This window comes from Hypomesus transpacificus, chromosome 12 (genome assembly GCF_021917145.1).
Source record: "Hypomesus transpacificus isolate Combined female chromosome 12, fHypTra1, whole genome shotgun sequence".
NCBI lineage: Eukaryota > Metazoa > Chordata > Actinopteri > Osmeriformes > Osmeridae > Hypomesus > Hypomesus transpacificus.
In genome coordinates this window covers 9,511,095-9,537,511 of record NC_061071.1, presented here as the reverse complement: position 1 = coordinate 9,537,511, position 26,417 = coordinate 9,511,095, and the positions used below count along the sequence as shown (strand labels likewise).

The 26,417-nt window shown below is 48.5% G+C and overlaps 5 protein-coding genes across 6 annotated transcripts; 1 reads left to right on the top strand and 4 right to left on the bottom strand.

Annotated features, from left to right (window-relative positions):
• Nucleotides 1-9: 9 nt before the first annotated feature.
• xdh (xanthine dehydrogenase) lies at nucleotides 10-11,685 on the top strand. Its single transcript, XM_047031476.1, has 35 exons — nucleotides 10-322; nucleotides 641-698; nucleotides 1,644-1,740; nucleotides 1,986-2,094; nucleotides 2,175-2,301; nucleotides 2,404-2,465; nucleotides 2,605-2,712; nucleotides 3,186-3,278; nucleotides 3,411-3,558; nucleotides 3,763-3,855; nucleotides 4,004-4,155; nucleotides 4,352-4,445; nucleotides 4,788-4,897; nucleotides 5,035-5,219; nucleotides 5,305-5,467; nucleotides 5,606-5,692; nucleotides 5,777-5,946; nucleotides 6,087-6,213; nucleotides 6,360-6,482; nucleotides 7,078-7,174; nucleotides 7,316-7,440; nucleotides 7,566-7,699; nucleotides 7,852-7,939; nucleotides 8,235-8,321; nucleotides 8,436-8,627; nucleotides 8,974-9,201; nucleotides 9,343-9,438; nucleotides 9,574-9,702; nucleotides 9,852-9,926; nucleotides 10,079-10,131; nucleotides 10,312-10,426; nucleotides 10,580-10,645; nucleotides 10,855-11,043; nucleotides 11,241-11,408; nucleotides 11,544-11,685. Exons 1-35 carry the CDS (start codon nucleotides 227-229, stop codon nucleotides 11,592-11,594), a joined length of 4,095 nt encoding a protein of 1,364 aa, XP_046887432.1. The 5' UTR covers nucleotides 10-226; the 3' UTR covers nucleotides 11,595-11,685.
• An 818-nt stretch (nucleotides 11,686-12,503) lies between these two features.
• On the bottom strand, nucleotides 12,504-14,252 carry LOC124474931 (adenosine receptor A2b-like). The gene is made up of 3 exons (XM_047031395.1): nucleotides 14,050-14,252; nucleotides 13,578-13,897; nucleotides 12,504-13,364 (listed from the first exon to the last, which is right to left on the bottom strand). The coding sequence occupies exons 1-3, from the start codon at nucleotides 14,236-14,238 to the stop codon at nucleotides 12,533-12,535; spliced, it is 1,341 nt and encodes a 446-aa protein (XP_046887351.1). The 5' UTR covers nucleotides 14,239-14,252; the 3' UTR covers nucleotides 12,504-12,532.
• A 1,346-nt stretch (nucleotides 14,253-15,598) lies between these two features.
• LOC124474930 (epithelial cell-transforming sequence 2 oncogene-like) lies at nucleotides 15,599-21,137 on the bottom strand. Its single transcript, XM_047031394.1, has 20 exons — nucleotides 20,988-21,137; nucleotides 20,525-20,637; nucleotides 20,240-20,402; nucleotides 19,877-20,132; nucleotides 19,551-19,767; nucleotides 19,358-19,436; nucleotides 19,096-19,261; nucleotides 18,826-18,954; nucleotides 18,646-18,738; nucleotides 18,328-18,534; nucleotides 18,045-18,148; nucleotides 17,771-17,923; nucleotides 17,479-17,675; nucleotides 17,242-17,389; nucleotides 16,946-17,019; nucleotides 16,715-16,871; nucleotides 16,490-16,555; nucleotides 16,291-16,379; nucleotides 15,985-16,157; nucleotides 15,599-15,766 (listed from the first exon to the last, which is right to left on the bottom strand). Exons 1-20 carry the CDS (start codon nucleotides 21,135-21,137, stop codon nucleotides 15,636-15,638), a joined length of 2,865 nt encoding a protein of 954 aa, XP_046887350.1. The 3' UTR covers nucleotides 15,599-15,635.
• A 1,037-nt stretch (nucleotides 21,138-22,174) lies between these two features.
• Nucleotides 22,175-24,213, bottom strand: ccdc28a (coiled-coil domain containing 28A). 2 transcript variants are annotated; one of them, XM_047031513.1, is made up of 6 exons: nucleotides 24,117-24,213; nucleotides 23,579-23,785; nucleotides 23,290-23,468; nucleotides 22,989-23,143; nucleotides 22,734-22,756; nucleotides 22,175-22,510 (listed from the first exon to the last, which is right to left on the bottom strand). In XM_047031513.1, exons 2-6 carry the CDS (start codon nucleotides 23,728-23,730, stop codon nucleotides 22,456-22,458), a joined length of 564 nt encoding a protein of 187 aa, XP_046887469.1. In that variant the 5' UTR covers nucleotides 23,731-23,785; nucleotides 24,117-24,213; the 3' UTR covers nucleotides 22,175-22,455. The 2 variants fall into 2 exon arrangements, with proteins under 2 accessions (XP_046887469.1, XP_046887470.1); XM_047031514.1 differs by having other exon boundaries at nucleotides 22,356-22,510; nucleotides 24,018-24,158.
• Nucleotides 24,214-24,485: 272 nt separating this feature from the next.
• lipt1 (lipoyltransferase 1) lies at nucleotides 24,486-25,783 on the bottom strand. Its single transcript, XM_047031508.1, has one exon. It carries the CDS (start codon nucleotides 25,635-25,637, stop codon nucleotides 24,504-24,506), a length of 1,134 nt encoding a protein of 377 aa, XP_046887464.1. The 5' UTR covers nucleotides 25,638-25,783; the 3' UTR covers nucleotides 24,486-24,503.
• Nucleotides 25,784-26,417: the final 634 nt, after the last annotated feature.

Here is a 26,417-nt window from a genome sequence, read left to right as displayed (position 1 = left end):
ACCTTAAGCAAATCTAATGATTTAATAAGTGACTCCGAACTAGTTAACGTCAAGAGTCAAGAAGATACATAAACCTGAGTTGAGTTGAATTTTGTCACGTGTCACGACAGATAAAAGGACACTACACTAGACCGTCATCAAACCTAGAGGTGCAGACGTACAACGTCTCGACCGCTTTAGCTCAAATTGAAAAGTCGGTAGTCACCGACTGCGAATATTGCTGAGCATGTCGGACTTTACTAATGGAAACAGTAAAGGACTTATCATGGATCATTCAGATACTGTGTGGGATGAACTTATTTTCTTCGTTAATGGAAAAAAGGTATGCATTTTAACGTTTTAGGGCCAACTTTTACCTTCTTCCCATCAATCTAATTCACCACATTTTAATCCTTCCTCAAATATTACATTATCTGGGTGCCCCTCGTCCGGAAGTATAAATAGTTAGTGTCAAGGTGTCTTAAAAACACGTTATTAATTTATTGTCTCACAATTTTTTTTTAATTGAATATCTTTATGCAGTAAATACTATTCAATGAAATTAGTCAAATATAAATGCAGATACCCTGTTAGGAAAAATATCATGGTAGACAGAATTTATTTTGTAAAGTTTGATTGAGCGTGTCAAATATGTTTGCAGATCTCTGAGAAACATGCTGATCCAGAGATGACTCTTCTGACGTACCTCCGGAGAAAATGTATGCTTTTATAACAAACGCATGTCCAACACAAACAATTACATTAATCTGTTATCAGCATATGCAAGCATACAATGTTTGGCATGTATAACGTGCACAAAATATTTTTGAATCTACATTTTCTTCTTTATAAATTATTTTTTCTTGTCTTTATTCTTTTTCATTTTTATTAAGCCTAAATGGGTCCCAGGATACTGCAATGTATGTCTGCATGTCACAAACATGTGAGCCTGTAAAAAATTTGGACACTGCTAATAAATCAAAAAAGTTCACACAGAAGTTACATATCGAGCGTTAGCTAAATAAGGATGTCTTATTCAAAACATGAGTTCTAAACATGCCCTGAGACCGTGCATTAATAAGTGAACTCTGGGTCGTAGTCCTTACTGTAAATATGAAGCAACGCCAGTTAGACCTTTGTACTCTAGTCATTTCAAAACACATTCTTCAGAGTCTACTACCAAGCCACTCACTAGAGCCTGATAAGGATCATTAACATGACTTCACGTCCAATGAATATTGTCGTCTGGTCAATTAAACCTCACCGTTGCTACACTGACCTTTTTTTTGTTTACTTTTTTAAGTCTATGTTGACATTTCAACTTTACCCAGCAGTTCTCAGGCCCAGATCCCGATAGAAGTGGGTTACACAGCAGTGGGTTACATAAGGACGAATGTTTTTATCTGTGTTCGCTGTTCATGATTGGGTGGACGATAGGGGTGGGATCCCACCCCTGGTCCACGTTCATCTGTCAATGTTTCTCTGCGTTCCACTGTACACCTCACAGAGAGAGAGAGAGAGAGAGACACTGAAGGAGAGTGCATGAGCACCCTGGGAAACGTGCCCATGCCTCGTGGATGCCTGTCTGTGTACGTGGTGGGTGTTGTGTTGTGGGACAGTGCTCTGTGAGATGTTGTGTGCTTCCTTGACCCAGTGTGTGCCAGTGGGCCTGACGGGCACCAAACTGGGCTGCTCAGAGGGAGGCTGTGGGGCCTGCACCGTCATGGTCTCCAGGTATCACCCACACCTGGGACGAGTGGTGTATCCTCCTCAACACCTGTCTGGGGGCGGGGGGTGGGGGGCGGGGGGTGGGGGGGAATAAATAGAGAGTTCGAGACAGACAGTTAGAGAGATACACAGAATGAGCGGAAGAGAAAGAGAGACAGATTCAGACAGAGATTCAGACAGAAAGACAGACAAACAGACAGACAGACAGACAGACAGAGATTCAGACAGACAGAGCGACAGAGAGACAGAGAGACAGATACAGACCTTAACTTCCCCAGTCATCATTCAGTCAACGCTTGCCTGGCCCCCCTGTGCTCCCTCCATCACTGTGCTGTCACCACCGTGGAGGGCATCGGTAGTGTGGCTGGCAAACTGCACCCTGTTCAGGTGAGCACACACACAGACACACACCGTCCATTTTTCCAAAATAAACACAAAAATCAATGTGTGTGTGTGTGTGTGTGTAGGAGAGGATTGCCAAGGCCCACGGTTCTCAGTGTGGGTTCTGCACCCCAGGGATCGTCATGTCTATGTATGCTCTGCTTCGCAACAAGCCCACGCCACGCATGACTGACATCGAGGAGGCGTTCCAAGGTAACACTCGCACACCAAACCCCTGGTCCAACCATGGATATACCAAACTATCTCTGACACTCCCACACATTCACACTCACAAATTATACCTTTTTCATATAGGAAATTTGTGTCGCTGTACTGGCTACAGACCTATTCTAGAAGGCTACAAGTCTTTTACTAAAGTAAGAGTACACCCACACACACTGAAATCCTCAGAGAACTTTTTATCTTCCTTCCTCTTTCACAATTTCCTTATTTTTTATGAGGAAATTGGGGTTATGTCTGTGTGTTTATATGTGCATACGTGTGTGTGTGTGTTAGGAGGGTGGTTGCTGTGGAGGGAAGAGTAAAGAAAATGGCTGCTGCATGACTAATGGAAGCGGAACCAACGGAGCCTTGACCAACGGGCACACAGAGGACCACGTCAACGTAAGTGTGTGTATGTGTGTATGTCTGTCTGTTACTCTGTCTGCTGCAGACCAGAGCAGACGATCCCCGAGCATCCGTGACCAACACTCCTCTCTCACGTTCAGAAAATCGATGAGTCACACCATTATCGCACTCGCTGAGCATGCTGGGTAGGAAGTCACATGAGTTGACCTCGTGAGTGTGAGGTTGTACCCTGCCTGCTCGTGCACCACATCCCAATAGGATACCTCCCAACCGGATAGTGGCCCGTCGTCATGTGTGGAACATTTTGGATTGAGTTTGGAAACAGAACGGAAGCAGTATACGCAAGCAAACTGTGCAAAGAGAATCACTAAAAAAGCAGTTTGGATGATGCTTCAAACGGACTGATCATATTTGATATCACACACACAAATGCATACGTGCACACACACACACAGCTCTACTTTGTTGTTGTTGTTCCTGGGTAACTGTGCTATGATTGGTTGTTTTAGGATAACTCCACCCTCTCTACTTCCTTGTTTGACCCTGCTGACTTCATGCCTGTGGACCCAACACAAGAGATTATCTTTCCTCCAGAGCTGATGGTGGGCCCACACACACACACACACACACACACTCACACACACATGCACACATACACACACGTAAGGTCAGGGTGTGAGTTAAGGGTGTATTATGGATGCTCTTCCTGTGTGTGTGTGTGTGTGTGTGTCCAGTCCCTAGGGAAGCTCCAGGTGTCAGGCAGACAGCTGCGGTTCAGAGGAGAGAGGGTTCTCTGGGTCCAGCCTGCCTCCTTGCAGGGACTTCTGGACCTCAAGGCCCAGTATCCCAACGCCAAGCTGGTGGTCGGAAACACAGAAGTCGGTGAGTCACACGCCTGTACACAGATACATTCACAGGTCCACACACACACACAGGAAAATATCCAGAAATAGGGATGTAGGCGTTGTCGTCTTGTGGTGGTGACAGTCCTGGGTGGTGACAGCCCTGGGTGGTGACAGCCCTGAGTGGTTACAGCCCTGGGTGGTGACAGCCCTGGGTGGTGACAGCCCTGGGTGTGTGTTGAAGGTATTGAGATGAAGTTTAAGAACCTGTTGTATCCTGTGATCCTGGCTCCCGCCTACATCGCCGAACTCAACAGTGTCCAGCACACTAAGGAGGGTAAGTGTCCGACACACACACACACACATACGCACACATAAACACACATACACACACACATACGCACACATACACACACATACACACACACACAGTTTTACTACAGTAAATGTGATGCCGATGATACCGATGTGTGTGTGCGTCCCAGGCATTGTGTTTGGAGCCTGCTGCTCCCTGACCCAGCTGGGGGAGGTGTTGAGGGAGGAGGTGGGCCAGCGCCCCCCCCACCAGACGGAGATCTTCCAGGCTGTCCTGGAGCAGCTACGATGGTTCGCTGGTCTGCAGATACGCAACGTAGCAGTAGGTTCACACACTTTCTCTGTAGCTTTCTATCTCTCTCACACACACACACACACACACACACACACTCATAGGCTCATAGGCTAACATAAGCATACATGCACTCTCTTTAACCCCTCCCCCCCCCCCCCCCCCCACACACACACACATATATAGCAGTACTGTGTACTCACATGAGTGTGTCTGTGTTCTTCAGGCCATAGGGGGTAACATAGTGACCGCCAGTCCAATATCTGATCTCAACCCTGTCTTCATGGCTGCCAGCTGCAAGCTCACTCTCATGTCCAGAGGTAAGACAGAGAGTAGAGGATGGGGGAGGTGAGGAGAGGATGGGGGAGGTGAGGAGAGGATGGGGGAGGTGAGGAGAGGATGGAGGAGGTGAGGAGAGGATGGGGGAGGTGAGGAGAGGATGGGGGAGGTGAGGAGAGGATGGAGGAGGTGAGGAGAGGATGGGGGAGGTGAGGAGAGGATGGGGGAGGTGAGGAGAGGATGGGGGAGGTGAGGAGAGGATGGGGGAGGTGAAGAGAGGATTGGAGAGGAGAATAAAGAGGTTTTGGCAGCCCTTTACCACAGGGATGTGAAACAGATGCGTCAAAGAGCTTCTCTCTGTTGTTCTCCTCTCATCCGTCCAGGTGGGAAGCGAGAGGTGAGGATGGATGACACCTTCTTCCCAGGGTACAGGAAAACAGCCTTAAGTCCGGAGGAGATCCTGCTGTCTGTAGAGATCCCATACACCAGGAAGGTAAAGACACACACACGTAAACACACACACACACAGACATGCACACACAAAATACATGGTAAGTAGGGATAGTAACAGATAAGGATCAGTACCTGACAATCTCTGAATAATGTGTGTGTTTTCCCTCTCGTCTTTAGGGTCAGTACTTCTCTGCCTTTAAGCAGTCGCCTCGTCGTGAGGATGACATCAGCATTGTGACATCAGGAATGAGTGTGACCTTCGTTGACGGGACAACTGTTGTCAAGGACCTGCAGCTTAGTTACGGAGGCATGGCTGCCACCACTGTACTGGCCAAGAACACCACCAGCAAGCTGGTTGGCAGGTAACACACACACACTAACCCCCACACACTAACACACACACACGCACACACATGCACATCAAAAAGTGAGTCTCTACCTTTTCAGGCAGTGGGGGGAGGAGCTTCTGCAGGACGCTTGCTCCTCATTGGCTGAGGAGATGACCCTTCACCCCTCTGCTCCAGGCGGCATGGTGACCTACAGACGGACACTGACCCTCAGTCTCTTCTACAAGTTCTACCTCACCGTCCACCAGAAGCTGGCTGCAGACGTGAGGACACACACACACACTTACACAGAGACATGTTCTTTGATATAACATAACGTTTTTACACAGGAGAAGATTGGCCTCTCTTTATACAGTACAGTGTATACTGTATTTATATATTTCTGTGTAATTCCATGTTAGGGTATGGGGAAGGGGGTGAGGCCTGACTTTGCCAGTGCTACAGAGATCTATCACCATGCGACCCCTACCAGTGTCCAGGTCTACCAGGTACACACACACACACACAGGCATACACACACTCACATCCATACTGCACACACACACACACACACTGACCTCGTGTGCTCTCAGGAGGTGCCGTCCGGCCAGAAGGAGGACGACGTGGTCGGCCGTCCCATGATGCACCTGTCGGCCCTGAAGCAGACGACAGGAGAGGCGGTGTACTGTGACGACATCCCTCTGTACGAGAACGAGCTGTACCTCGCCCTGGTCACCAGCACCAAGGCCCACGCACGCATCCTGTACGTCACACACACACACATACACACACAAAAACACCCCCCCCCCCCATAACAGACACCACTCGCACATGAACCCACACACACACACACACACACAGAGAGACGCACGGCTCACGCGCGTGTGCTGTGTGTTTCCGCAGGGCGGTAGATGTGAGCGAGGCGGAGGGGATGCCTGGCGTGGTGTCCTGTGTGTTGGCCAAGGACGTTCCTGGAAGCAACCAGACCGGGCCGGCAGTGTGCGATGAGACGGTGTTGGCCGAGGACACGGTCAGTGAGACAGGGTGGCACACGCACGGCTGACTCTTAAATGTTTTTATTATGGTTCATGTGTGTGTTGTAAGTCTTGATTTTTTCGGGGGGGGTGGTGTTTGTGTGTGTGTATGTGTGTGTGTTTGGGTTTGTGTGTGTTGCAGGTGACGTGTGTGGGTCACATCATAGGAGCGGTGGTAGCAGACACACAGGTCCACGCCCAGAGAGCTGCCAAGGCCGTCAAGGTCACCTACGAGGACCTGCAGCCTGTCATTGTCACCATCCAGGTCTGTCTGTGCATCCTAGTGTGTGTGTGTGTGTGTGTGACTGAAATAGATTGTCAGTGTGTGTGTTTCTGTAAGACTGGATGGACTTTGTGTGTACATGAACAATAAATGTGTTATTTTTATTACAAAAAAGTGACTTATAAAAAGTACAGTACACTCCAAAAAGCACCTTAACCTGGGAGGTGTCCATCCACTGATCCCGAGGTGTGCAGCAGGGAGCCTATCACACAGTCTGGAGGTCTGAACTTTTGAACCAGGACACTGTTTGTGAGAGTCCCCTCTGTCATCTTTACGTAAGCACGGTGCAAGTTCTGAGAAACAGAATGGAACACCACGCTCCAGTAGATCTGATAACCTCTGAGCTATCTGAGTCTAACGTTCTAGAGGAACCATGAGGGGAGAGAAGCTGTATCACAGCCTTTATCATCATTACAAACTCCTAGACTAGAAGCTTCTCAGGCTTCCATTTTGAAACCACCAAGTCCTGATGAAGGACAGTTTTTTGGGTGTGAATAGTCCCATCTGTCCTCGTCCTGAGAGTGTAAACTGTTGCCATGGCGCGTGATTGTTTACATGCTGTTCTTCCCACGCACAGGATGCCATAGCCAACAAGTCATTCTACGAGCCAGTGAGGACCATCCAGAGAGGAGACCCTGACCAGGCCTTCATACAGGCAGACCATGTCCTTGAAGGTAGACCACTTGTGTACGTGTGTGTGCTAATGTGTGTGTGTATGCTAGTGTGTGTCTGTGCTAGTGTGTGTGTGTGTGCTAGTGTGTGTGTGTGTCCATGTGTGTGCCTGCATGATAACCCACGTCGTGGTGTGTGTTCAGGTGAGATGCACATGGGAGGCCAGGAGCATTTTTACCTGGAGACCAACTGCACTGTAGCAGTGCCCAAGGGCGAGGACGGAGAGATGGAGCTGTTTGTGTCCACACAGGCTGCCACCAAGACACAGGTACACACACACATGGGTACACACACACACACAGGTAGATACACACACACACACCAACACTCATGCACACATCAAAACCACTGACCTGATGTTAAACAGCATCATGTTCATGTGTTGCGTGTCAGTCTCTGGTTGCCAAGGCGTTGGGCGTGCCTAGCAGTCGGGTGGTGGTCAGGGTGAAGAGGATGGGAGGAGGCTTCGGAGGGAAGGAGAGTCGGAGCACCCTCCTGTCCACCGTGGTTGCCGTGGCAGCACAGAAGTATGCACACACACACACACACTCACATCTATACATGAACACACATTCACGTACACACACTCAGACTGACCATGTCTTAGACCCCAACAGCCTAATCTAGATCATATATCTTGAAATTGTTTTTGACTCAAGTGTGTGTGTGTGTGTGTCAGGTTGAAGAGACCAGTGAGGTGTATGTTGGACAGGGATGAGGACATGCTTGTGACAGGGGGTCGCCACCCTTTCTACGGCCGCTACAAGGTAGGGGCACTGTAACACACACACACAGACACACACACTCTGCTGTTATCACTACACTATAGAGCCCCCCACTCATACGTCTCTCTCTCTCTCTCTCTCTCCCTCTCTCTCTCTCTCGCTCTCGCTCTCTCTCTCTCTCTCTCTCTCTCTCTCTCTCTCTCTCTCTCTCTCTCTCTCTCTCTCTCTCTCTCTCTCTCTCTCTCCTCTCTCTCTCTCTCCCTCCTCTCTCTCTCTCTCTCTCTCTCTCTCTCTCTCTCTCTCTCTCTCTCTCTCTCTCTCTCTCTCTCTCTGTCAGGTGGGCTACATGAAGACAGGTAAAGTTGTGGCCTTGGACGTCACATACTATAACAATGTTGGAAACTCCAGGGACCTCTCTCTCTCCGTGAGTTCACACACACACACACACACACTCACACACACCTACGCACACACACTGTGTGCTATGATCTATAAGCCACACAGAACATCAGTCCGCCTGTTGCTTGGTTCTGGTCAGATCATAGAGAGAGCGCTGTTCCACATGGAGAACTCGTACCACATCGCTAACGTGCGTGGAACAGGCTACATGTGTAAGACCCACCTGCCGTCCAACACGGCCTTCAGAGGCTTCGGAGGGCCCCAGGGCATGATGATCACCGAGAGCTGGATGGAGGACGTGGCTATGAGCCTGGGCCTGTCTTCTGAACAGGTGGGCACACACACACACACACTTACACACACAGAATGACATATACTGTACACGGACACACACACAAATGTACACGCCCACACAATGACATATAAACACATACAGAATTACATATGCACACACATATACACATACACACAAGAGCTTACAGTAATATGTACTTAACTCTATCCTTTCTGTATGTCCCTGTGTGTTCCTCTGTGTGTTCCTCTGTGTGTGTTTGTGCGTTCCTGTGTGTGTGTTCCTGTGTGTTCCTCTGTGTGTTCCTCTGTGTGTGTGTTCCTGTGTGTGTGTTCCTGTGCGTTCCTCTGTGTGTGTGTGTGTCTTCCTCTGTGTGTGTGTGCAGGTGCGCCGTCTCAACCTGTACACCCAGGGCGACAGCACGCCCTACAACCAGGTCCTAGAGCACCCTACCCTGGAGAGCTGCTGGGAGGAGTGTCTCCAGCGGGCCCAGTACGGCCAGCGCCGAGCCGCCATCCAGGACTACAACTCCCAGCACCGCTGGACCAAGAGGGGCCTGGCTATCATCCCCACCAAGTTTGGGATCAGCTTCACTGCTCTGTTCCTCAACCAGGTGTGTGCGTGTGTGTGAGTCCACCTCCAGCCTCCAGATCTTCATTTGGTATAATTTGCTGTGTGGGTTTCTGTTTGTGTGCCAAAGGTAGTTTCCCGACCTTTGCGAGGTATAATATTCTTTTTGTGTGTGTATTTCCAGGCAGGAGCATTGATTCATGTCTACACAGATGGCTCTGTTCTGCTCACACATGGAGGCACAGAGATGGGCCAGGGACTACACACCAAGATGGTGCAGGTCTGTGTGCGTGTGCGTGTGTGTGTGTGTACCAGCTTTCACAGGGAATTCAGCTATAGTGAGAGCTGACTTCGTTGTGTGGGTATGTGTATGTATGTGTGTGTGTATGCATGAACGTGTGTGTGTGTGTCACAGGTTGCCAGCCGTGCCCTGGGGATCCCCAGCTCTAAGATCCACATCAGTGAGACCAGCACCAGCACCGTCCCCAACACCAGCCCCACCGCTGCCTCCGCCTCCTCCGACCTCAACGGAGCCGCTGTGCACGTAAGACACACACTCACACACAATCATACACACACACGCGTACACACACACACACACCTATACACGCAAACCTTTATATATCAAATGTCACACACCTGCCTTTCTCTCTGTCTCTATGTCTCCCTCCCTCTCTTCCTTTCTCTCTCCAGAATGCATGTGACATTCTCAACAAGCGTCTGGAACCTTATAAGACTAAAAACCCCACGGGATGCTGGGAAGACTGGGTCAGTTATAGTTACACAGTTACTCAATTACACAACGATGACTGCAGTGTCTCATTCGTACCTGAGAGAGTAGGTTGTGGGTTAAATAATCACTAACATATCTCCCCCCCCCCCTCTCTCTCTCTCTCTCTCTCTCTCTCTCGCTCTCTCAGGTGAGAGCTGCCTACTTTGACAGGGTCAGTTTGAGTGCCAATGGATTTTACAAGTACGTTTGTAGTGACACCTCTAGTCCCTGTGACTAACCTGCAGTGTGTGTTTGGTTTTTGTTTTGTATGTCTGTGTGTGTATCCCTATATTGTGTGTGTTGTTTACCATGTGTGTTGTTTACCATGTGTGTTGTTTACCATGTGTGTTGTTTACCATGTGTGTGTTCTGCTGTCTCCAGGACCCCAGACCTGGGCTATGACTTTGCCACCAACTCTGGGCGCGCCTTCAACTACTTCTGTTACGGTGTGTCCTGCTCCGAGGTGGAGATAGACTGTCTGACGGGAAGCCACAAGGTCAGCGTCTATGTGTGTATGTGTGTGTGTGTGCCTTTATTCATGCATGCATGCCTTCTCATCTGTGGGTGGTTGTATGTATGTTTGTTTGTACATCTTTGAGTGTGTGTGTGTCTGTGTGTTATTATACAAACACTTTCCTCTCTGTTCCAGAACCTTCACACGACCATCGTCATGGACGTAGGCACAAGTCTGAACCCAGCTCTAGACATTGGCCAGGTACAGAGCAGACTGCAGCCTCTCCCATCTCATCCAGACCTGATGTGGCTGGATGTGTACACATGCATCCTCCTAACTAATAACCAGTCTGTCAATGACTGTGTGTGTGTGTGTGTGTGTGTGTGTGTGTGTGTGTGTGTGTGTGTGCGTGCATGTGTATATGTGTATGTGTCCATACCTGTGTGTGGCCTGTGTGTGTGTGTGTGCAGGTGGAGGGGGGCTTCATGCAGGGTGTGGGTCTGTACACCCTGGAGGAGCTGCGCTACTCCCCCCAGGGCTACCTGTTCACGCGGGGTCCAGGCATGTACAAGATCCCCGCCTTCGGAGACATCCCCACCGACCTGAACGTCTCTCTGCTCCGAGACGCACCCAACAACAAGGCCATCTTCTCCTCCAAGGTCACAGACTTTTATTTTGAAGGCCTCTCTGGTCTTTAACGTTTTATTGTGGATACTTATTTGGCATTAGCTGGGATGTTTCCTACTTAAAATTCTCATGTGCTGTGTTGCGGTGCTCAAAGCTTTAGGTATCGTAGCAACAGGGACTCTTATTATGAAATGCTACCAACAGCTTGTTTCCTCCTTCCTGGTTTCAGGCAGTGGGAGAGCCCCCCCTCTTCCTGGCAGCATCTGTCTTCTACGCCATCAAAGACGCCATCAGTGCCGCAAGGGCGGAGTCAGGACTCAGCGGGCCCTTCCGATTGGACAGCCCTGCCACGCCTGACAGGATCCGTATCGTCTGTGAGGACCGCTTCACCAAGCTGGTATGTTAGTGTGTGTCTGTGTCTGAGTGTGTATGTGTGCTTGCATATATATATAATCATGCAGGTACATGCATGTGTTCCTGTGTGTGTGTTTGTGTGTGTAACTTTGGTAACATGTTATGTGGTGTGTTCCAGTGCCCTCCTGCCCAACCTGGAACCTTCATCCCCTGGGCTGTCCAGGTGTGAGATGGACAGATCAACACCTGAGAGAGAGAGAGAGAGAGAGAGAGAGAGAGAGAGAGAGAGAGAGAGAGAGAGAAGAGAGAGAGAAGAGAGATTGAGAGAGAGAGAGAGAGAGAGAGAGGAGAGAGAGAGAGAGAGAGAGAGAGAGAGAGAGAGAGATTGAGAGAGAGAGAGAGAGAGAGAGAGAGAGAGAGAGAGAGAGAGAGAGAGAGAGAGAGAGAGAGAGAGAGAGAGAGAGAGAAAGTGTCAAGTCAGACTGATATAATGGTTCCCATCCCAGTCCCTGAGGAAAAAGATGTGTGGGGAGCTGGGTTTGGAAGTGTACATTTGGAAGCTATGCAACGCACAAGTCACTGTCCCTTTCTCTTTTCTTTATGTTCCTCTCTGTAGTAACCACTGATCTGATGTTTCTGGGAAATCCTAAGCATAAAGTAATGAAGTATACCTGTGATCCTGTCAATTCATATTAGTTAGCACTCATTCTGTACATATAATATGACATGGTCTCGCTATAGCACTTTGACTGCACACTGTTACAGACAAGGGGCACAGTTCATCAAAAGTGGGACTTATGTATCATTCATTAAAATCAAACTAATATTTTTGGTGTCTTATGACAATCCTGATCGTATCCTGTGATGTGTGTTAATATTTTGTAATAATTGAAAACATATGTCAACACAACTTTGTAGACTTTTTCTCTCCAAGAATGACAATGGATAACACACTGTATAAAAAAATGCAATATTTTATGATTCAATAAAAAAGAAATCTGAATATTTGGAGTTTATCCATCACATAAAGTGTCTGTATCTGTCCAGCTGTCGGTCACAGGGTCAAGGCCGGAGGTCACAGGGTCAAGACCGGAGGTCAGAGGTCACAGGGTCAAGGCCGGAGGTCAGAGGTCACAGGGTCAAGGCCGGAGGTCAGAGGTCACAGGGTCACTCTGTCTCCCTAAGGGAGCTCTGTCCTTTTCTGTTGCCATGGTGCCACTGACATAGACACATCCTCTTGAGGGTGTGTCTGAAAGACCTCATCCGGTAGGCGTAGAGCAGCGGGTTGAGGGCGGAGTTGGCGTGACTCAGCAAGATGGCCGCCAGGCTGACGGGCAGGGGCACGTGACAGTCCGGGCACAGCAGCAGCACACAGTTGATGCAGTGGAGCGGCAGCCAGCACAGCATGAAGAGGAAGAGGATGAGGAAGAGAGAGGTGGCCTTTCTCCTCTCGCTACGCATGCGCAGGGGTCTCTTGACGTCGCGGGCAACGCCAAGCTGAATCACACCACCAGAGCCGGACTTAGAACCAGAACTGGTCCCAGAACCAGACCTCACTTCGCTACCCCAAGCCACAGTGCCCCCCTCAGAAAGCCTGTGGTCGGTCTCATTCTCACCTACAACCACTCCATCTTCATTGTAAACCTGGGTAACATCTGTGCATTCTCCCTCCAAGGTCAACTCAGCTCCTGTCCCCAGTCCACCTCCTCCTGGCCCAGCTACGTCTACAGACCCGGCTCTTACTTCCGTTTCTGGTTCAACACCTCTTGCCCCAGCCCCGGCCCCAAGTGCCCCATCGTTTGACCCAGCCCCAGACCTTGACCCTGCCCCCTGCCCAGCCAGGCCCCGGAGGTCTGCGATGCGTCTCAGGTGCCGTCTCACCGTGATGAAGATGCGACCGTAGATGCCAAACATCACCACTAGGGGCACCAGCACGCAGCCAAAGAAGTTAAAGTAGACCATGTAGCTCATGTTGACCACACAGGTGAAGATGCAGAACCTGCAACGCCAACAACAAGAGTCCTCTGAGCACAGCACAGAAAGAGTGACACACAGAAGACCACACAAACGACATGAAGCCAATCATATTACAATGAGTATAGGACTCATGTTCCGAAAAACATCTCACACATGGTCTTTGTAAAATTAAAAAAAAAACTTCACAACAGGCTAAAGTCTGTCGTGTTATTTCTAGAAGATTCCCTTTCCGTACCCTGAGGGCGGCGGCGAGTTGTGCCAGCCCATGAGGGGCACGGCCCCGGACACGACTGCCAGCGTCCAGGTGAGCCCCAGCGCCAGGCGGGCGTTGCGGGGGCTCATGAGGCGCTGGTACTGCAGGGGCAGCAGGATGGCCACGTAGCGCTCGGCCGCCACGGCCAGCAGGCTGAGGACGGAGCTCTGGGTCAGGACGATGAGCACGCTCAGGAGGAGCAGGCACACGGGCAGGTTGTGGTGGGGGAGGCCCAGCCCTGTCAGGACAGCACAGGGGATGGCCAGGACACCCACAAACAGGTCCGCCACCGCCAGCGACACCTGCGGGTAGAAGAGCAAATTCATTCCCTCGATTTGACTCATAATTATTGTTATCCGACTAATAATGCATTGGCGATAACCGAATGTGAGATTCGCCATTTTGAGCAGTGAGAGCATCCATATGATCTGATTTTGTCCAATGAGACCCCCACCAGGAAGTAGTTGGTGACGGTGCGTAGCTTCCTGTTGCGGATCACGGCGAGGCAGACCAGGAAGTTCCCAGTGGTGGAGAGGACGGCGATGAAGAGCTCGGCAGCAATGTAGGGGGCGGTGACCCTTGACCTCAGCAGGGATCTCTCAGAGGGGGAAGATGCCACACAGCTTTCCTGAGACGCGTTCATACTGACGGCATGCTACGACACATGCTACACAACACACACTAGACAACATGCTCCCTGAAAGAGAGCAGGAGAGACAGAGAGATGGAGGTGGAGAAAAGTTTGTTCACTTCTGCCTAATTCTTAATATTTATCAGCAGGGTAGCAATACCAAGTCTGATAAGAACCATTTCCACAGATGCCCACACGATTGTCCACTCAAACACACATTATACACTTCAGGATAATAAAAACTCAGACACACTGTGCTCAAATAGAGAATGTCACTGTGTGCGATCAATACATGTTTACAGCACGACAAGTCTGGGATCTATGATGCAATTAGTCCTTCAAGATCAAGGAATTGATTTAATCTGATTGATAAATAATTATATTCACATTAACTGTGTACAATGCCATGCCTGTCTTCTATCCCCACTGGTTGATAAACATAAGACACCTGTCTTATGTGTCAGAAAGTAACATGGTGTTGGTTCAATAAAACAGCACAACTGTAGCGTAGGAGAAATAAAAGGTTCTCACCTCACAAGAACGCTGGCCCAGACGTAACGTTCCACTGAGAAGCACACAGAACACGGACAGCACGGTTCCACCATCCTGAGAACTCACGTCTCTCTTATATACAGGTGTGTCTGTGGGATATGCATGACTAAGACAGAGTGTGTCTGCTTGCGTGTGTGTGTATTTGTTGATATACAGTATGTGCATGTGTCTCTGACTGTGTATGTGCATATGTGTGTAAGTTTGTGCATGTGTGTGTATGTCTGTGGGGTTATAGATCTGCCACAAAGCAAAGTCCATGAATCAGATTGGCTCTTAACAACCCTATCTGCTGCTGTGTGTAGGAAAGAAGGGCCGTTTACACCCCGTCACCACTGACAGCCCCAGCCCAGGAACAAAGACGAGGAAGTTTGTTTTGGATTGTTATCAGACTGGACTCAAACTAATAAGATGGATGTGATATGTAGCAGGGAGATTCTATTATTGTCCAGAAGACACAGGGGAGAAAGAGCACACAGAGAGGGAGAGAGAGACAGAGAGAGAGAGGGAGCCAGAGACACAGAGAGGGGGAGAGAGAGAGAGGGAGAGAAACAGAGAGGGAGAGACACACAGAGAGGGGGAGAGAGAGAGAGGGAGAGAGAGAGAGAGAGAGAGAGAGAGAGAGAGAGAGAGAGAGAGAGAGAGAGAGAGAGAGAGAGAGAGAGAAAAGAGAGAGACTCACGGCCCAGGCAGGATTAATGTATGTTTAATGTATATCACAGATATCCAACACAGCACATAATATCTCCTTAGTACAACACGATCCAGCTACTGTTGTGTGTAACAAGGTGTGTGTCCCCAGCGTGCCTCCAGAATGTGGCTAGCCCTCAGCTAGAGCGGCTAGCCCTCAGCTAGAGCGGCTAGCCCTCAGCTAGAGCAGTGTGTCTGGCTGAGCTCAGGGCAAGGAGAAACCTCTCTCTCTCCTCCTCCCTCTCTGTAGAACACACCCACACACGGCTGGGGCCCTCCAGGACAAATGCATTACACACGTCTGGAGAGAGAGGAGAGACACACAGAGAGAGACAGAGAGAGAGAGAGACAGAGAGAGACAGAGAGAGAGAGAGAGAGAGAGAGAGAGAGACAGAGAGAGAGAGAGAGAGAGAGAGAGAGCGGGAGGATGAAGGGCAAAGCTATTGAGATGCTCTGGCTCATTTAAACATGTTGCGTTTGTGTGTGTGTGTGTGTGTGTGTGAATGTGGAAAAACTCACAGCGTGTGTGTGTGACCTCTCGCAGGTTGAGGCTAGGCAGGGCCACAGAGGCCAGGAAAGTGTGTGTGCTGTGCTGAGAGAGGCTGAAAGGTGTGTGACGCACGCTCCTCTCTGTCAAGACCAGGGCATCGGTGAACAAGAACAAACCCAGGTCAGCCACCTGCTCATATGTCCTACACACACACACACACACACACACACACACACAGAGTGATAAGATGTGCTTTTGATTAGTGAATGCCTGTGTTTATGTCTGTGTATTTGTATATGTTTGCTATGTGTGTGTGTGTGTGTGTGTGGTCTTACTTGAGGGAGTCTACGATGTCATTATGAGGGCTTCTGAGCAGAATGGCATCCTGAGTGGTGATAAGCTGTCTGTTTCCTTCACACAGGTTCTTAACACACACACACACACTCCTTTAGCCTCCAACTAGGTGCAGTGAGAGGGGTTTCTCAGGGTACTGGCTGACAGCAGGGGTGATGGGGGTTGGGGTAACATGCGTACCGGACAAGCCTTGATCCTCCTCTGGGTCTCCTGGATGCTCACATCTCTCTCTGAGCTCTTCTTCAGCTGAGACGCACACACACACACACACACACACACACACACATAGGCACACACATACACGCGCACACACACACACGCACACACATACGCACACATTACCTTACGTAACATAGGTCTTGCTCTGGCTCAAGAAAGATATGAGGAGTCTATGTACGTATTTACCTTGTGTATGAAGTCCCTGTAGCGCAGCAGGGTGTGTAGAGCTGAGGACAGGTGGGTGTGGTCGGGGTGTTCTGGGGGGGTGTGGAAAGCCAAGGCTTTGAGGAGGGTTATGTATTCCTCAACTCGCCACACTGGACACAGCAACAGCTCCTGTAGACTGATCACACACACACAGACTGTGGATGGCTGGGCGTCCCTTTCCCCTTTGCCTCCAGATGTGTTGGAGCGTACCTCAGCATGTGAGAGGCCAGGGTCCTGTCCACTCTCTTCAGGAAAGCTCGGAAACTAGGGATCATCTCTCTGCACTGAAACACACATACACACACACACAATGTAAAAAACACGTATTTATTGTAGGACATGTAAAATCAATTTAATTTCCACATCAATGCTTTAACAGTGTCTGTCTGTGTGTGTGTGTGTGTGTGTGTGTGTGTGTGTGTGTGTGTGTGTGTGTGTGTGTGTGTGTGTGTGTGTGTGTGTGTGTGTGTGTGTGTGTGTGTGTGTGTGTGTGTGTGAAGACTCACCTTATCTATGGTGCGTAGTGCAGTTGGATAGTTGTTGAGGTAGTTGGTGTAGACTCGGAGTCTGGAGCAGAACTTCACACACACGTCTCCTACACACTGCTCTGCACCCCACTTCTCCTGCCTGACCCCCAAATCTGACAGGAACAGCCTGGAGCGCACACGAGGGAAAGAAAGAGGTGTGTGTGAGTGTGTGAGTGTGTGTGTGTGTGCGTATGCATGTATGTGTGTCTCTCTTACTTATTGACCTCCACTATGTGTTTCACAGGGGTGAGGATCATGTGGATGTGGGCGGAGCTGAGGATGGCTCTGTTGGAGTTGAGGGCAGCGTCTAGGGGGTCGTGGTAGACGCTAAGCACCGCCCCCAGCTTGCTCAGGTACTGCCTCTCACTGTGGTACAGCTCCCTAAACACCACAGCACGCCAGTCCAGCTCAGCCTGGGAGGGAGAGAGAGAGAGAAGGGAAGGAGAGGGTGAGAGAAAAGACACACAAACACAGAAACCTACATTGACACACATGCACTTCTATTCACCTGTGGTATATCAAGGTTGGGGCACGGAACTCCATATTGGCCTTTTTCAGGAGAGCTCCCCTCACTCATTTCCTCTTGTTCTTTACCATCCCCTTTCTCTGTTTCCTCCCCCCTTCTCCTCAGGAAGAGGGAGAGAAACTCCAGAGGTCTGGTCTGAAATAGAGGAGGATGGGAGAGAGGGCTAGTGTGTGATGCTTCTCCGGGTTCGGCCCAACAGGACAGGCCAGAGGTTAGAGTTATGCACAACCACAACAGGGCTTAGGGTTAGGCTTACCGTGTCCTGTGTGGAGAGGGCTGTGAGGGCCTCCACCAGGACCACACTCAGTTCCTTAAACACACTGAGCTGCTCCAGGGCAACAACATCCCACAGAAACTGACCTGAGAAAACATGCACATACACATACACACGCTAGCACAAATACATACCAATTAGCTGTTAGCCTGCTGGCTACATAGAAAGAACAAAAGAGAGAAAGAGAGAATCCTCCATTCATCGCTTGGATAAATCAGGAGAACCTCAAGGAGAAAGAACCACCACAGTGGTGTGTGTGACCCACCCAGGGCACGACCCCTGGTGTCCAGGCTGAGTTGCTGGAGTTGGGGCTCCAGCTGGTCCCTGAGGGCCCCTAAGGCCTGTTCCAGCCACAGGGCCTGTCTGGCCCAGCTCTGCAACACACTCTCACACACGTACCGTGCAGGAGGAGAGATGGAGGGTGACCTGGCCCCCACACTCACCCCTCCACTTCCTGACCACTCACTCAGGACTAGGGAGGGAAACAAGAAGAAGGGGGAAAACAAGATCACAAACCATCAAAATCAAGTTTAGTTGTACGTGTGTGTTTGTGTGTGGGTATGTGTGTGTGTGTCTGGCTTACTGTTCTGGAAGAATCCAGTGGCTATACCCATGGGAGCCTGGACCTCCAGACCCGTCAGAGTGGACAGAGTCTGGATCAGAATCACTCCTGATGCTGACAGACAAACAGTCCACAGACTTAGACATTAGGATTAGGATATAGGAGACCGTCTACGCATGGGGGGTGGGTGTGTTTACCTACCAGATGCAGCGAGAGGAGAAAAGATGTCCACCCCTCCTCCCTCCTCAAGTGGTACAACCCAACCACACAGTTTCTCCCAGAATTCTCTGATGTCAGGGGACAAAACACTCCTCTCTGTGACGCTGTAGCCTGGATGTTAAAGGTGGAGAGTTCAGGGCCGACATCTGACAACTCCAACACCAACCTTTATCCCAGTCAGGCTGAATATAAACCTTGTTCATTTAACCAAAACCAAATAGGTGTGCCGAGGTAAGTTCAAACAAAGACCACCTTGCAGCAGAATGAGTTCATCCGTTCCTCCTGGTGCTAGCAGGCCAAGCCTCTGGATCATGTGCCCACCAAGAGCCCTCTTTACCTGGGCTAATAGAGCTGGCAGGGTCCCTCTGTGGTCGTACAGCACAGATATTACGCCTCCCCTCACTCCACTTAACACCAGCTAGAGAGCAGAGCAGAGGATGGGAGAGAAGATGGGAGATTTAACCAACTCTTTCAGATATTACTTGTCAAGATGACTTTGCCCTCCCCTCCTCACCTCGTAGGCAGGAACTCTGTTGGAGAGCAACAACAGTGACCCATGTGGCGAGGAGGAGGACTGCTGAGGGGTTCTGGTTCTGGAGGTGTAGCAGGACAAAGACCCCTTGCTTACTCTAAACACACACACAATCAAACACTAATCATGATGTACTGGGAGAACAATTGTGGTGACACAACTCTCCATGTCTCACCTTACAGACTGCAGGCTCAGGGTCGTCTCTGTAGAGAGGTTGGGGTTCAGCTTAGGGTTTAGAGGAACATAGGCCCTTGTCCCTGGTTGCCAGGAGAGGGAGGGTAGAGGGCTGAATGTTACCCCAGGTCTGAGCCTCTCTGCCTGGGCATGTCCACTCTTCCTTCCCCCTGCGTGGATGTTGCTGCCCCATATTCTCCTGTTCTTCAGAGACGCTTCTGTAAAGGAAAACAGAAGCTGTTAAAAACCCTGACTATTGCTACTGTACTACTACTACCCTCAGACTTGCTCTCTCCATTGTACATCTCTCTTTCTCATCTCACTCACTCTTGAAATCCTCCACTCTCTCTCTGATGGTCTGGCGGATCATTCTCTCCCTCCATCGCTCCTCCTCCTCCTCCCTCGCCCCGGCGCTGGGTGGGTTGAGAGTCCCGTATTGTTCGGAGGCCTCTCTGGGAGTCAGCCAATCCAGAGTGGCGACACAGGAGATGTAGTGACTTTTCCACCCTCCGTATTCTTTCTCCACCGGGGTGTAGGGGAGGAACCAGCCCAGACGAATACTCCTGCCCGCCCAGAGGCAGTCCTACAGGGACGGAGAGAGAGAGAGAGAGAGAGAGAGAGAGAGAGAGTCCATGTAAACGATTAACTCATCACCTTCGGTCCAGGTTTGTGACCTCTTTCACTTCTCACCTGCTCGGCCAGGAACCTCCAGTGCCAGCTGACCTGTGCGGCAGAGCAGAGGTCACGTGGGGTCAGGAATGACATCACGTACAGTGAGAGACACTGTGGCAGAATAGTGGTGAAGTCCACACTTGTTGCAGGCACTGTCTGTTTCAGCCAGTCTCTGCAGAACCTGTCACACGGGTCATGACAGGGTTACATTTCAGGGTTTATACCAGGGGTATACTGAGTTCATTCTTGTACCAATCCAGTTCTTTCAGATCTATATGGCTGGGTGAAAGAGGGTTATTTTACTGGAGCTGGGACTTGGAGCATCGTGTCAACAGGGTGGTGAGGAGGTGCTTCCTCTGTCGGTCCGTCCACAAGTCAAACCAGTGCAGAATCAATGAGGTTCTCTCCTCAAACAGCTGAGAAGAGATGGTCAACACAACACAGGGAGCTTTTTGGCACACTTTCAAATCTCTACAAAACATATTGTTTGTGAATAAAACTTAGAACTGTCTGATCCTACTGCTGATGGTGTTTTAAAAGTTTGATTCTGACTTAGTTTAGTTATTGAGGTCACCCGGTACCTCAAGGCCTTGAAGCAAAGGCCTGGGTTCGATCCCAGTCCGGACCATTTCCTGCATGTCATCCCCTCGCTCTCTCTCCTGTCATTCTACATCTCTATCAAATCAATAACGCCAAAAGGCCAATACCTAACGTCTTTACACTTAATTTTTTATGGAATGTAACAGACTTGCTCGTCGCATCTAACCTGCTTGTTGGACGACTTATTAGTTATCGGCGTCCAGGCACTAAAGCGGGTATCAGCCGCTCCGTACTTGGACCACGGCGCCAGAGCGAATTGGGTGTCGTAGTCTGTTCCGTCAAGCACCCATCGTTTCATACTGTGAGAAGTCTCCATGGTTAACCCTACTGAAGGAATATTTTTTTCTCGATCTTAAGATGAAAAGGAATGGGTAATTCTAGACTTAACTCCGATCCCTAGTAGCTAATGACCCCATGTTTCCTTAGAGACGGAACAACATACGGATATAAGGGCTCACGGAATGCATTCCTTCACATGCACAACTGGGAGGCTTACAACCATGCGGAATGAACACACATCACTACTTTTAACTTTGCTAGAATTACATTTTTATTACATCACCAAAAAGAAAAAATACAGCAATGTTGTCACAATCAATAACCTCACAAATCAAATCACAACGAATATATTTCACGCATAAGTAATCTGTATTGCATCTGTAGGCTATATTATGAAACTGACATCTATAGCCTACATTTATATATATATATATATTATATCATATATATACTGAATTCTGTTAATTCCAAACTGATAATCTAACTAAAATAAGGCATGAGACATCCACATTTAGGGGAGTTTAGTAAGCCTAAAGTCTTTACTTACTCTATACTTGTTGATATGTGCAGTGTCGCAAAAACAATAAAAGAATGTGCGCTATTCAATGTATTTATACATTATATTACTGTAGATTAAAGTGAAGCCATCTCCGTTGACACAAAGGCACAAACTGTCTCCCAACACACCTAGCCTCCCAACTTCGTATATCTGAAAGGATGGAAAAAGGTGTGAACTGTAAGATACCAACAGCATCTCCCAGGAGCTGTATCGTGCAAGCCTACTCCTGTTCTCCTCAGATGCATTGAGATATGTAGGAGGCACAAGCTAGGAGACTATTTGGATCTCTGTAAAAAGCATGCTAAACATGGCATCTTGATTATGAGCTTGATATCCCCAAGAACATCAATTCCCATGAACCACACTTGTAACCAAATTCAATACCAGATATGCATAACACCAGAAGGTATATCTGCTAATACAAGACAGTGAACAAAAATAAAATGAATAGATTGGCCTTGATCCACATCATTAAATGCAAGGTGACCAAGCTAGATATGAGTACAGCTTGTGTTACCGATTGGGGCATGTACCTCAACTCAACTGACCCTTTAATGAATCATTTAATACATCAATGACTCCAACACATAGTAAGAGTGATAAGTCAAATGCTGTCCATAGTGGTTTAACCTTAATGCTGGTCATTGAGTAGTTCAAGAAGAAGACCTGTGGTTTAGTCTGTGTGTGAGAGAGACAGAGAGAGAGAGAGAGAGAGTGAGTGTATGTGCAAGTGCTGTAGGTGCTGTAACTTCAGTACAAATTGCAGGAGAGGACATTGGAACAGGAGAGTGGAAACTCAGACGCTGGCAGTCTTTGGGACCTCCTGGCTGTCTGCTAGGTTGAGTTTCTGACTGGAAGATATTCAGGGTTAAGGAGAACATAGAAAGTACTACAATTAAACTGTTAATGAACTCAACGCTGAATCACAGATCAGAGTCCTTTACAGTACGTTGCTGAAGCAGAGAGCAGAACTTAAACACATACTAGCACTCACACACACTAGCACTCACACACACACACACACACACACACACACACGACCATGTTATCAGAGCCATCCTCTTCAAAGGATACATTGATGTACTAAGATCCTCTAGCTGTAGGAAGAAAAGAGAAAACATTCCATATTGAGAACAACAATGCTTCTAATTATGATGGACACTGCCACAACTCCCAAACACACTGAGAAACAGGTGGTTTGAACAATTCCAGAAAGCCTAAATACTACGAGATAATCAGCCCGCATTAATGTGCTTAGCAATTATCACAGCAATGGGGTACAGGGTGGGTGAGCTTCTCAACCAGTAAAACATCCTCCACAGATCTTACATTGAGCAGTAGTTTGTCCATGTTGGTGTCAGAAGCAGTCTTCTGCTGCTCCTCTGGCATCTCATCCACCTCTCCATACAGGTCAAAGTGCAAACGGGCCAACTTCTCCTGCATCTCCCTCACCTGCTCCATCTGGTCGATGGAGCACTCGTTACCTGGACGAAGAATAATTGGGCAACAAGCAGAGTGAGTGTGAGAGAGAGAGAGCGTGAGAGAGCGGTCATTGTGTCGTTTTACCAAAGTCTGCTATGAAAACTATTCATAATCTCTCGAGTGGTATTTAGAGATTATGCAGTCTCACCGAAGGCCTGCAGTTTGCCTGAATGAAAGTCGTTGAGGAGACTCAGAAGTCCCTTCTCCATCTCCTGTACGTCCGACACGTCAGTCAGGAAGGAGTGCTGGATGATGGGGGCCGTCTGGCCCTGCCCCGTCCTGGCTCCTGCGCCCTGCTGCTGTGCCCTGGCCTTGTCTCTCCCAACCCTAGGGTGACACACAATTCAATACAACAGCTATCGAAAAGATAATCGTCAGTATAGAGCGAGTGTTTCCTTCGACATTGATGTCTGATGAGGCTCGTGATATGATTATACCTCCGGCTCCTGGACTTCTGGCTCGAGTGAGTGCCCATGTTGTTGAAGCCGAGGTGGCGGCCCGAAGATGAACTCTTTCGGGTGGTGGGCGGTTGGGCTGGCTGGTTTGTGGATGGTCTGGGACTCTTTCGTTTCAGCTTCCGCTCCTCCATAGCGGCATTCTAGGATCAGCTACTAGTGGTTGTAGAGCTAGCACTGACCAACGCTCTACAGAATCAAATATCAGAAGAAACAAACTCGTTGGCTTAGCTATTCTTTAAAACCAAAGGCAGATGCTGCCACTCACAATACAAGAAACGAACCGATTCTGCGCATCTAAACGAAAGTAGCATAGCACTAGCGTTAGCTCTCTTAACGCGATAACAGGGAGCAGCTAGCTGAGAAACTAGTTGTCTAAATGTTGTCGTTAATGTCATTTATTTAACGTAGTGTTGCTTACAATATGTTCGTCGAACTGTATGTCGCTGGCTTCATATTCGTGTTTTTATAAATAAGTCACAAGTTTGTTCAGTGACTAAAGTTTCTTGGCAGCACTCACCCAACAGCAACTAAACGATCTGCTTCCTGTTCTCTTCGCAGCTCAGCTGACGTAGCAGCGTAAGCTTGAGATACCTGACTTGCGTACGTATCAGACGCACCCTTGAATATAACGCACCGCTTGAAATCCAAAGCCATTGAATGATGTCCGCCCATTCAGTCAAATGTATTTACGTCCAATAAATAATGTATTAGAAAGTGAGATGAAGATGACTATACTATACGTTTGCTTACACAGGTAGAAGAACAAGTGGTTTAAAAAAATGTGCATCAGCACACCCCAAATGCATGCGAAAATGGGGACAACAATCACACGTGTGTTTGCACACATTGATATGCAGCATCTCCATAGAATAAACCACTACAAAGAGACCGCAAACCTCTTTATTCACATGAGCGATACAACATTCTGATACAGATTATATGTCTTAGTTTTGAGTTCTTGTGAAGTCGTCCTGAGAAATGCTGCTAGGATCACTGCCATCTCATTCGGACAGAATTTCCCACCGACCAACAACATGCAGAACTCTCTACGCACATCTGACGGCAACCAATGCGGTGGAAGATCAATTTCGCAGTTGTCTATGATGCCATTCTTGATGTCAATGTTTAGAGATGCATTTTGTCTGGACGAGTTGTCGTGCAAATCAAAGGACGCAGATATGCTAAATTTAGGAGTCCTTCCTAAAGTCCATTCCCAAGTTTTAAGCTCGCTGGACATTTTGTGTATACCGGGGAATGAGAACTCGTCACTGGGGTCCACAAGCGTTACAGGGGAGCTGAAACCAAACTCAGTGTTGTACTGGGAAGCAACGGCATTCATGATAGTGTCACAGTCTAACGTGTTGTCCTCGTCCAGGAGATTCTTCACGGGCGAGGGCACACTTGGAGTTGCATTGCTTTTAATGCCTTGACAGGTCGGCTTCAGCACCGCAGACAGCAAGGCCCGGTCGGCAGAACACAGAAGAGTGCAGTGATGATAAGCTGCAGTCCTCCCTAGTTTTGCAGCGGTCCCTGAGATTTTATAGTGCCCATTGAGCAAAATGTCAAATCGCTCCGTGGCTCGCACGTCTAGGTTCGGCCTAAGTCGTTTCAATGCACTGGTAACTATGTGGAGATTCCTGTTGCGATCGTACTTTTTCTTGGACGTGAAGAATGTCAAATTGACATTCCCCAAATCGTGATAAACAGTTCCGCCCCCACTCCGTCTTCTAGCGAGGGGTATTCCACGCTGTCTCATGAGCTGAAGGTTGCATTCCTGCCACGGATTCTGGTGTCTCCCTATCACCACTGCTGGGCCGTTTCTCCACAGGAAAAGTATTTTCCGATTCTGTAGGTCAACATAGTCATGTATCCAGTCTTCCATTGCTAAATTTTCATAAATATCCGTTGACATCGATTTAAGAATAACACCTGACTGTCCACTCTCGTCGATGAGATCTGTAAAAGTGCTTTTGGCTCGAGCCCATTGTAAACATGCTTTGGATTGTTCACGCACTTGCAGACATTTCCTTAAAATCATAGTGTTTCTGGGTCACTTGAAGTAAATGTGAACAGATACTACACGTTTCCTTTATTGAGATTAAAACGATACAATAACCAAGTATGTAGTTGCTTCCGAAGACTCGGCAGAGAAGTCTCATTCAAACTTCCGCTGTCATTCAGGTCTTCTTCTGCGTTTTTCGGTGGCCGTAGGGATTGTGCAGAGAATGAGTGTGGCTGATATTTGATGTACACGTTTAGTCATACCGCCATCTATCTGTTGGAAGGAACTTTTACATGGAATAATCTGTGTAGAAAGTGGAAGCCTCAATATTATTTTCATTCACACACCTTATGTTATAAGGATAGTAGGCTATTGTCCCCCCCAGTTTTTATGTGATTATTATGAAACAGTCTTTTGGTAAATAAACTTTTTAACTAAACACTTTGATTCATTATTAGCAGGCAAATATAAGATAACTTCAGAACACCATGAGGCCTAGTAGCAGTGGGTGCATCGCTGTAATTTTGAGGTGCATGCACAAACAGAAATATTCGGTAAGAAAAAAAGTCAAGACTCGGCACATGTTGGGTTTGTAGTCAGGTTGTCAAGGTAACGGACGCTTTAGAAAAGAAATGGTCTTTGGTGATTGGTGCTAAAGCAGTGACGTCCAAAACTCCGGTCGAATCCTGAACTCTGATTTGTCAGATTGTTTATCCTGGGTAAAAGCGGTTTATCTAGGAGACTCAAGTTAGGGTATACAACAATGTGTAGCAGAAGCTAAATCAACTAAAACTCAATCTTGGAAGTAAGTCATGC

Bases quoted from the DNA above. Each gene is read 5' to 3' on its own strand.
- LOC124474931 (XM_047031395.1), bottom strand. From the start codon at position 14,238: ATGAACGCGTCTCAGGAAAGCTGTGTGGCATCTTCCCCCTCTGAGAGA. The intron at 13,898-14,049 runs GTGGGGGTCTCA...TTCTACCCGCAG, and splicing joins CCGTCACCAACTACTTCCTG to GTGTCGCTGGCGGTGGCGGA. The intron at 13,365-13,577 runs GTACGGAAAGGG...TTGGCGTTGCAG, and splicing joins AACTCGCCGCCGCCCTCAGG to GTTCTGCATCTTCACCTGTG.
- xdh (XM_047031476.1), top strand. From the start codon at position 227: ATGTCGGACTTTACTAATGGAAACAGTAAAGGACTTATCATGGATCAT. The intron at 7,175-7,315 runs GTAGACCACTTG...GTGTGTGTTCAG, and splicing joins GGCAGACCATGTCCTTGAAG to GTGAGATGCACATGGGAGGC. The intron at 11,044-11,240 runs GTCACAGACTTT...TCCTGGTTTCAG, and splicing joins AGGCCATCTTCTCCTCCAAG to GCAGTGGGAGAGCCCCCCCT.
- LOC124474930 (XM_047031394.1), bottom strand. From the start codon at position 21,137: ATGGAGACTTCTCACAGTATGAAACGATGGGTGCTTGACGGAACAGAC. The intron at 18,149-18,327 runs GTGGGTCACACA...ATGTTTTCTCAG, and splicing joins CACCAGGGGTCGTGCCCTGG to GTCAGTTTCTGTGGGATGTT. The intron at 17,676-17,770 runs GTGAATAGAAGT...TCTCCCTCCCAG, and splicing joins CCAACCTTGATATACCACAG to GCTGAGCTGGACTGGCGTGC.
- ccdc28a (XM_047031513.1), bottom strand. From the start codon at position 23,730: ATGGAGGAGCGGAAGCTGAAACGAAAGAGTCCCAGACCATCCACAAAC. The intron at 23,144-23,289 runs GTGAGACTGCAT...TTCTTCGTCCAG, and splicing joins AGGCAAACTGCAGGCCTTCG to GTAACGAGTGCTCCATCGAC. The intron at 22,511-22,733 runs GTATCCTTTGAA...AATATCTTCCAG, and splicing joins GAGGATCTTAGTACATCAAT to TCAGAAACTCAACCTAGCAG.
- lipt1 (XM_047031508.1), bottom strand. From the start codon at position 25,637: ATGATTTTAAGGAAATGTCTGCAAGTGCGTGAACAATCCAAAGCATGT.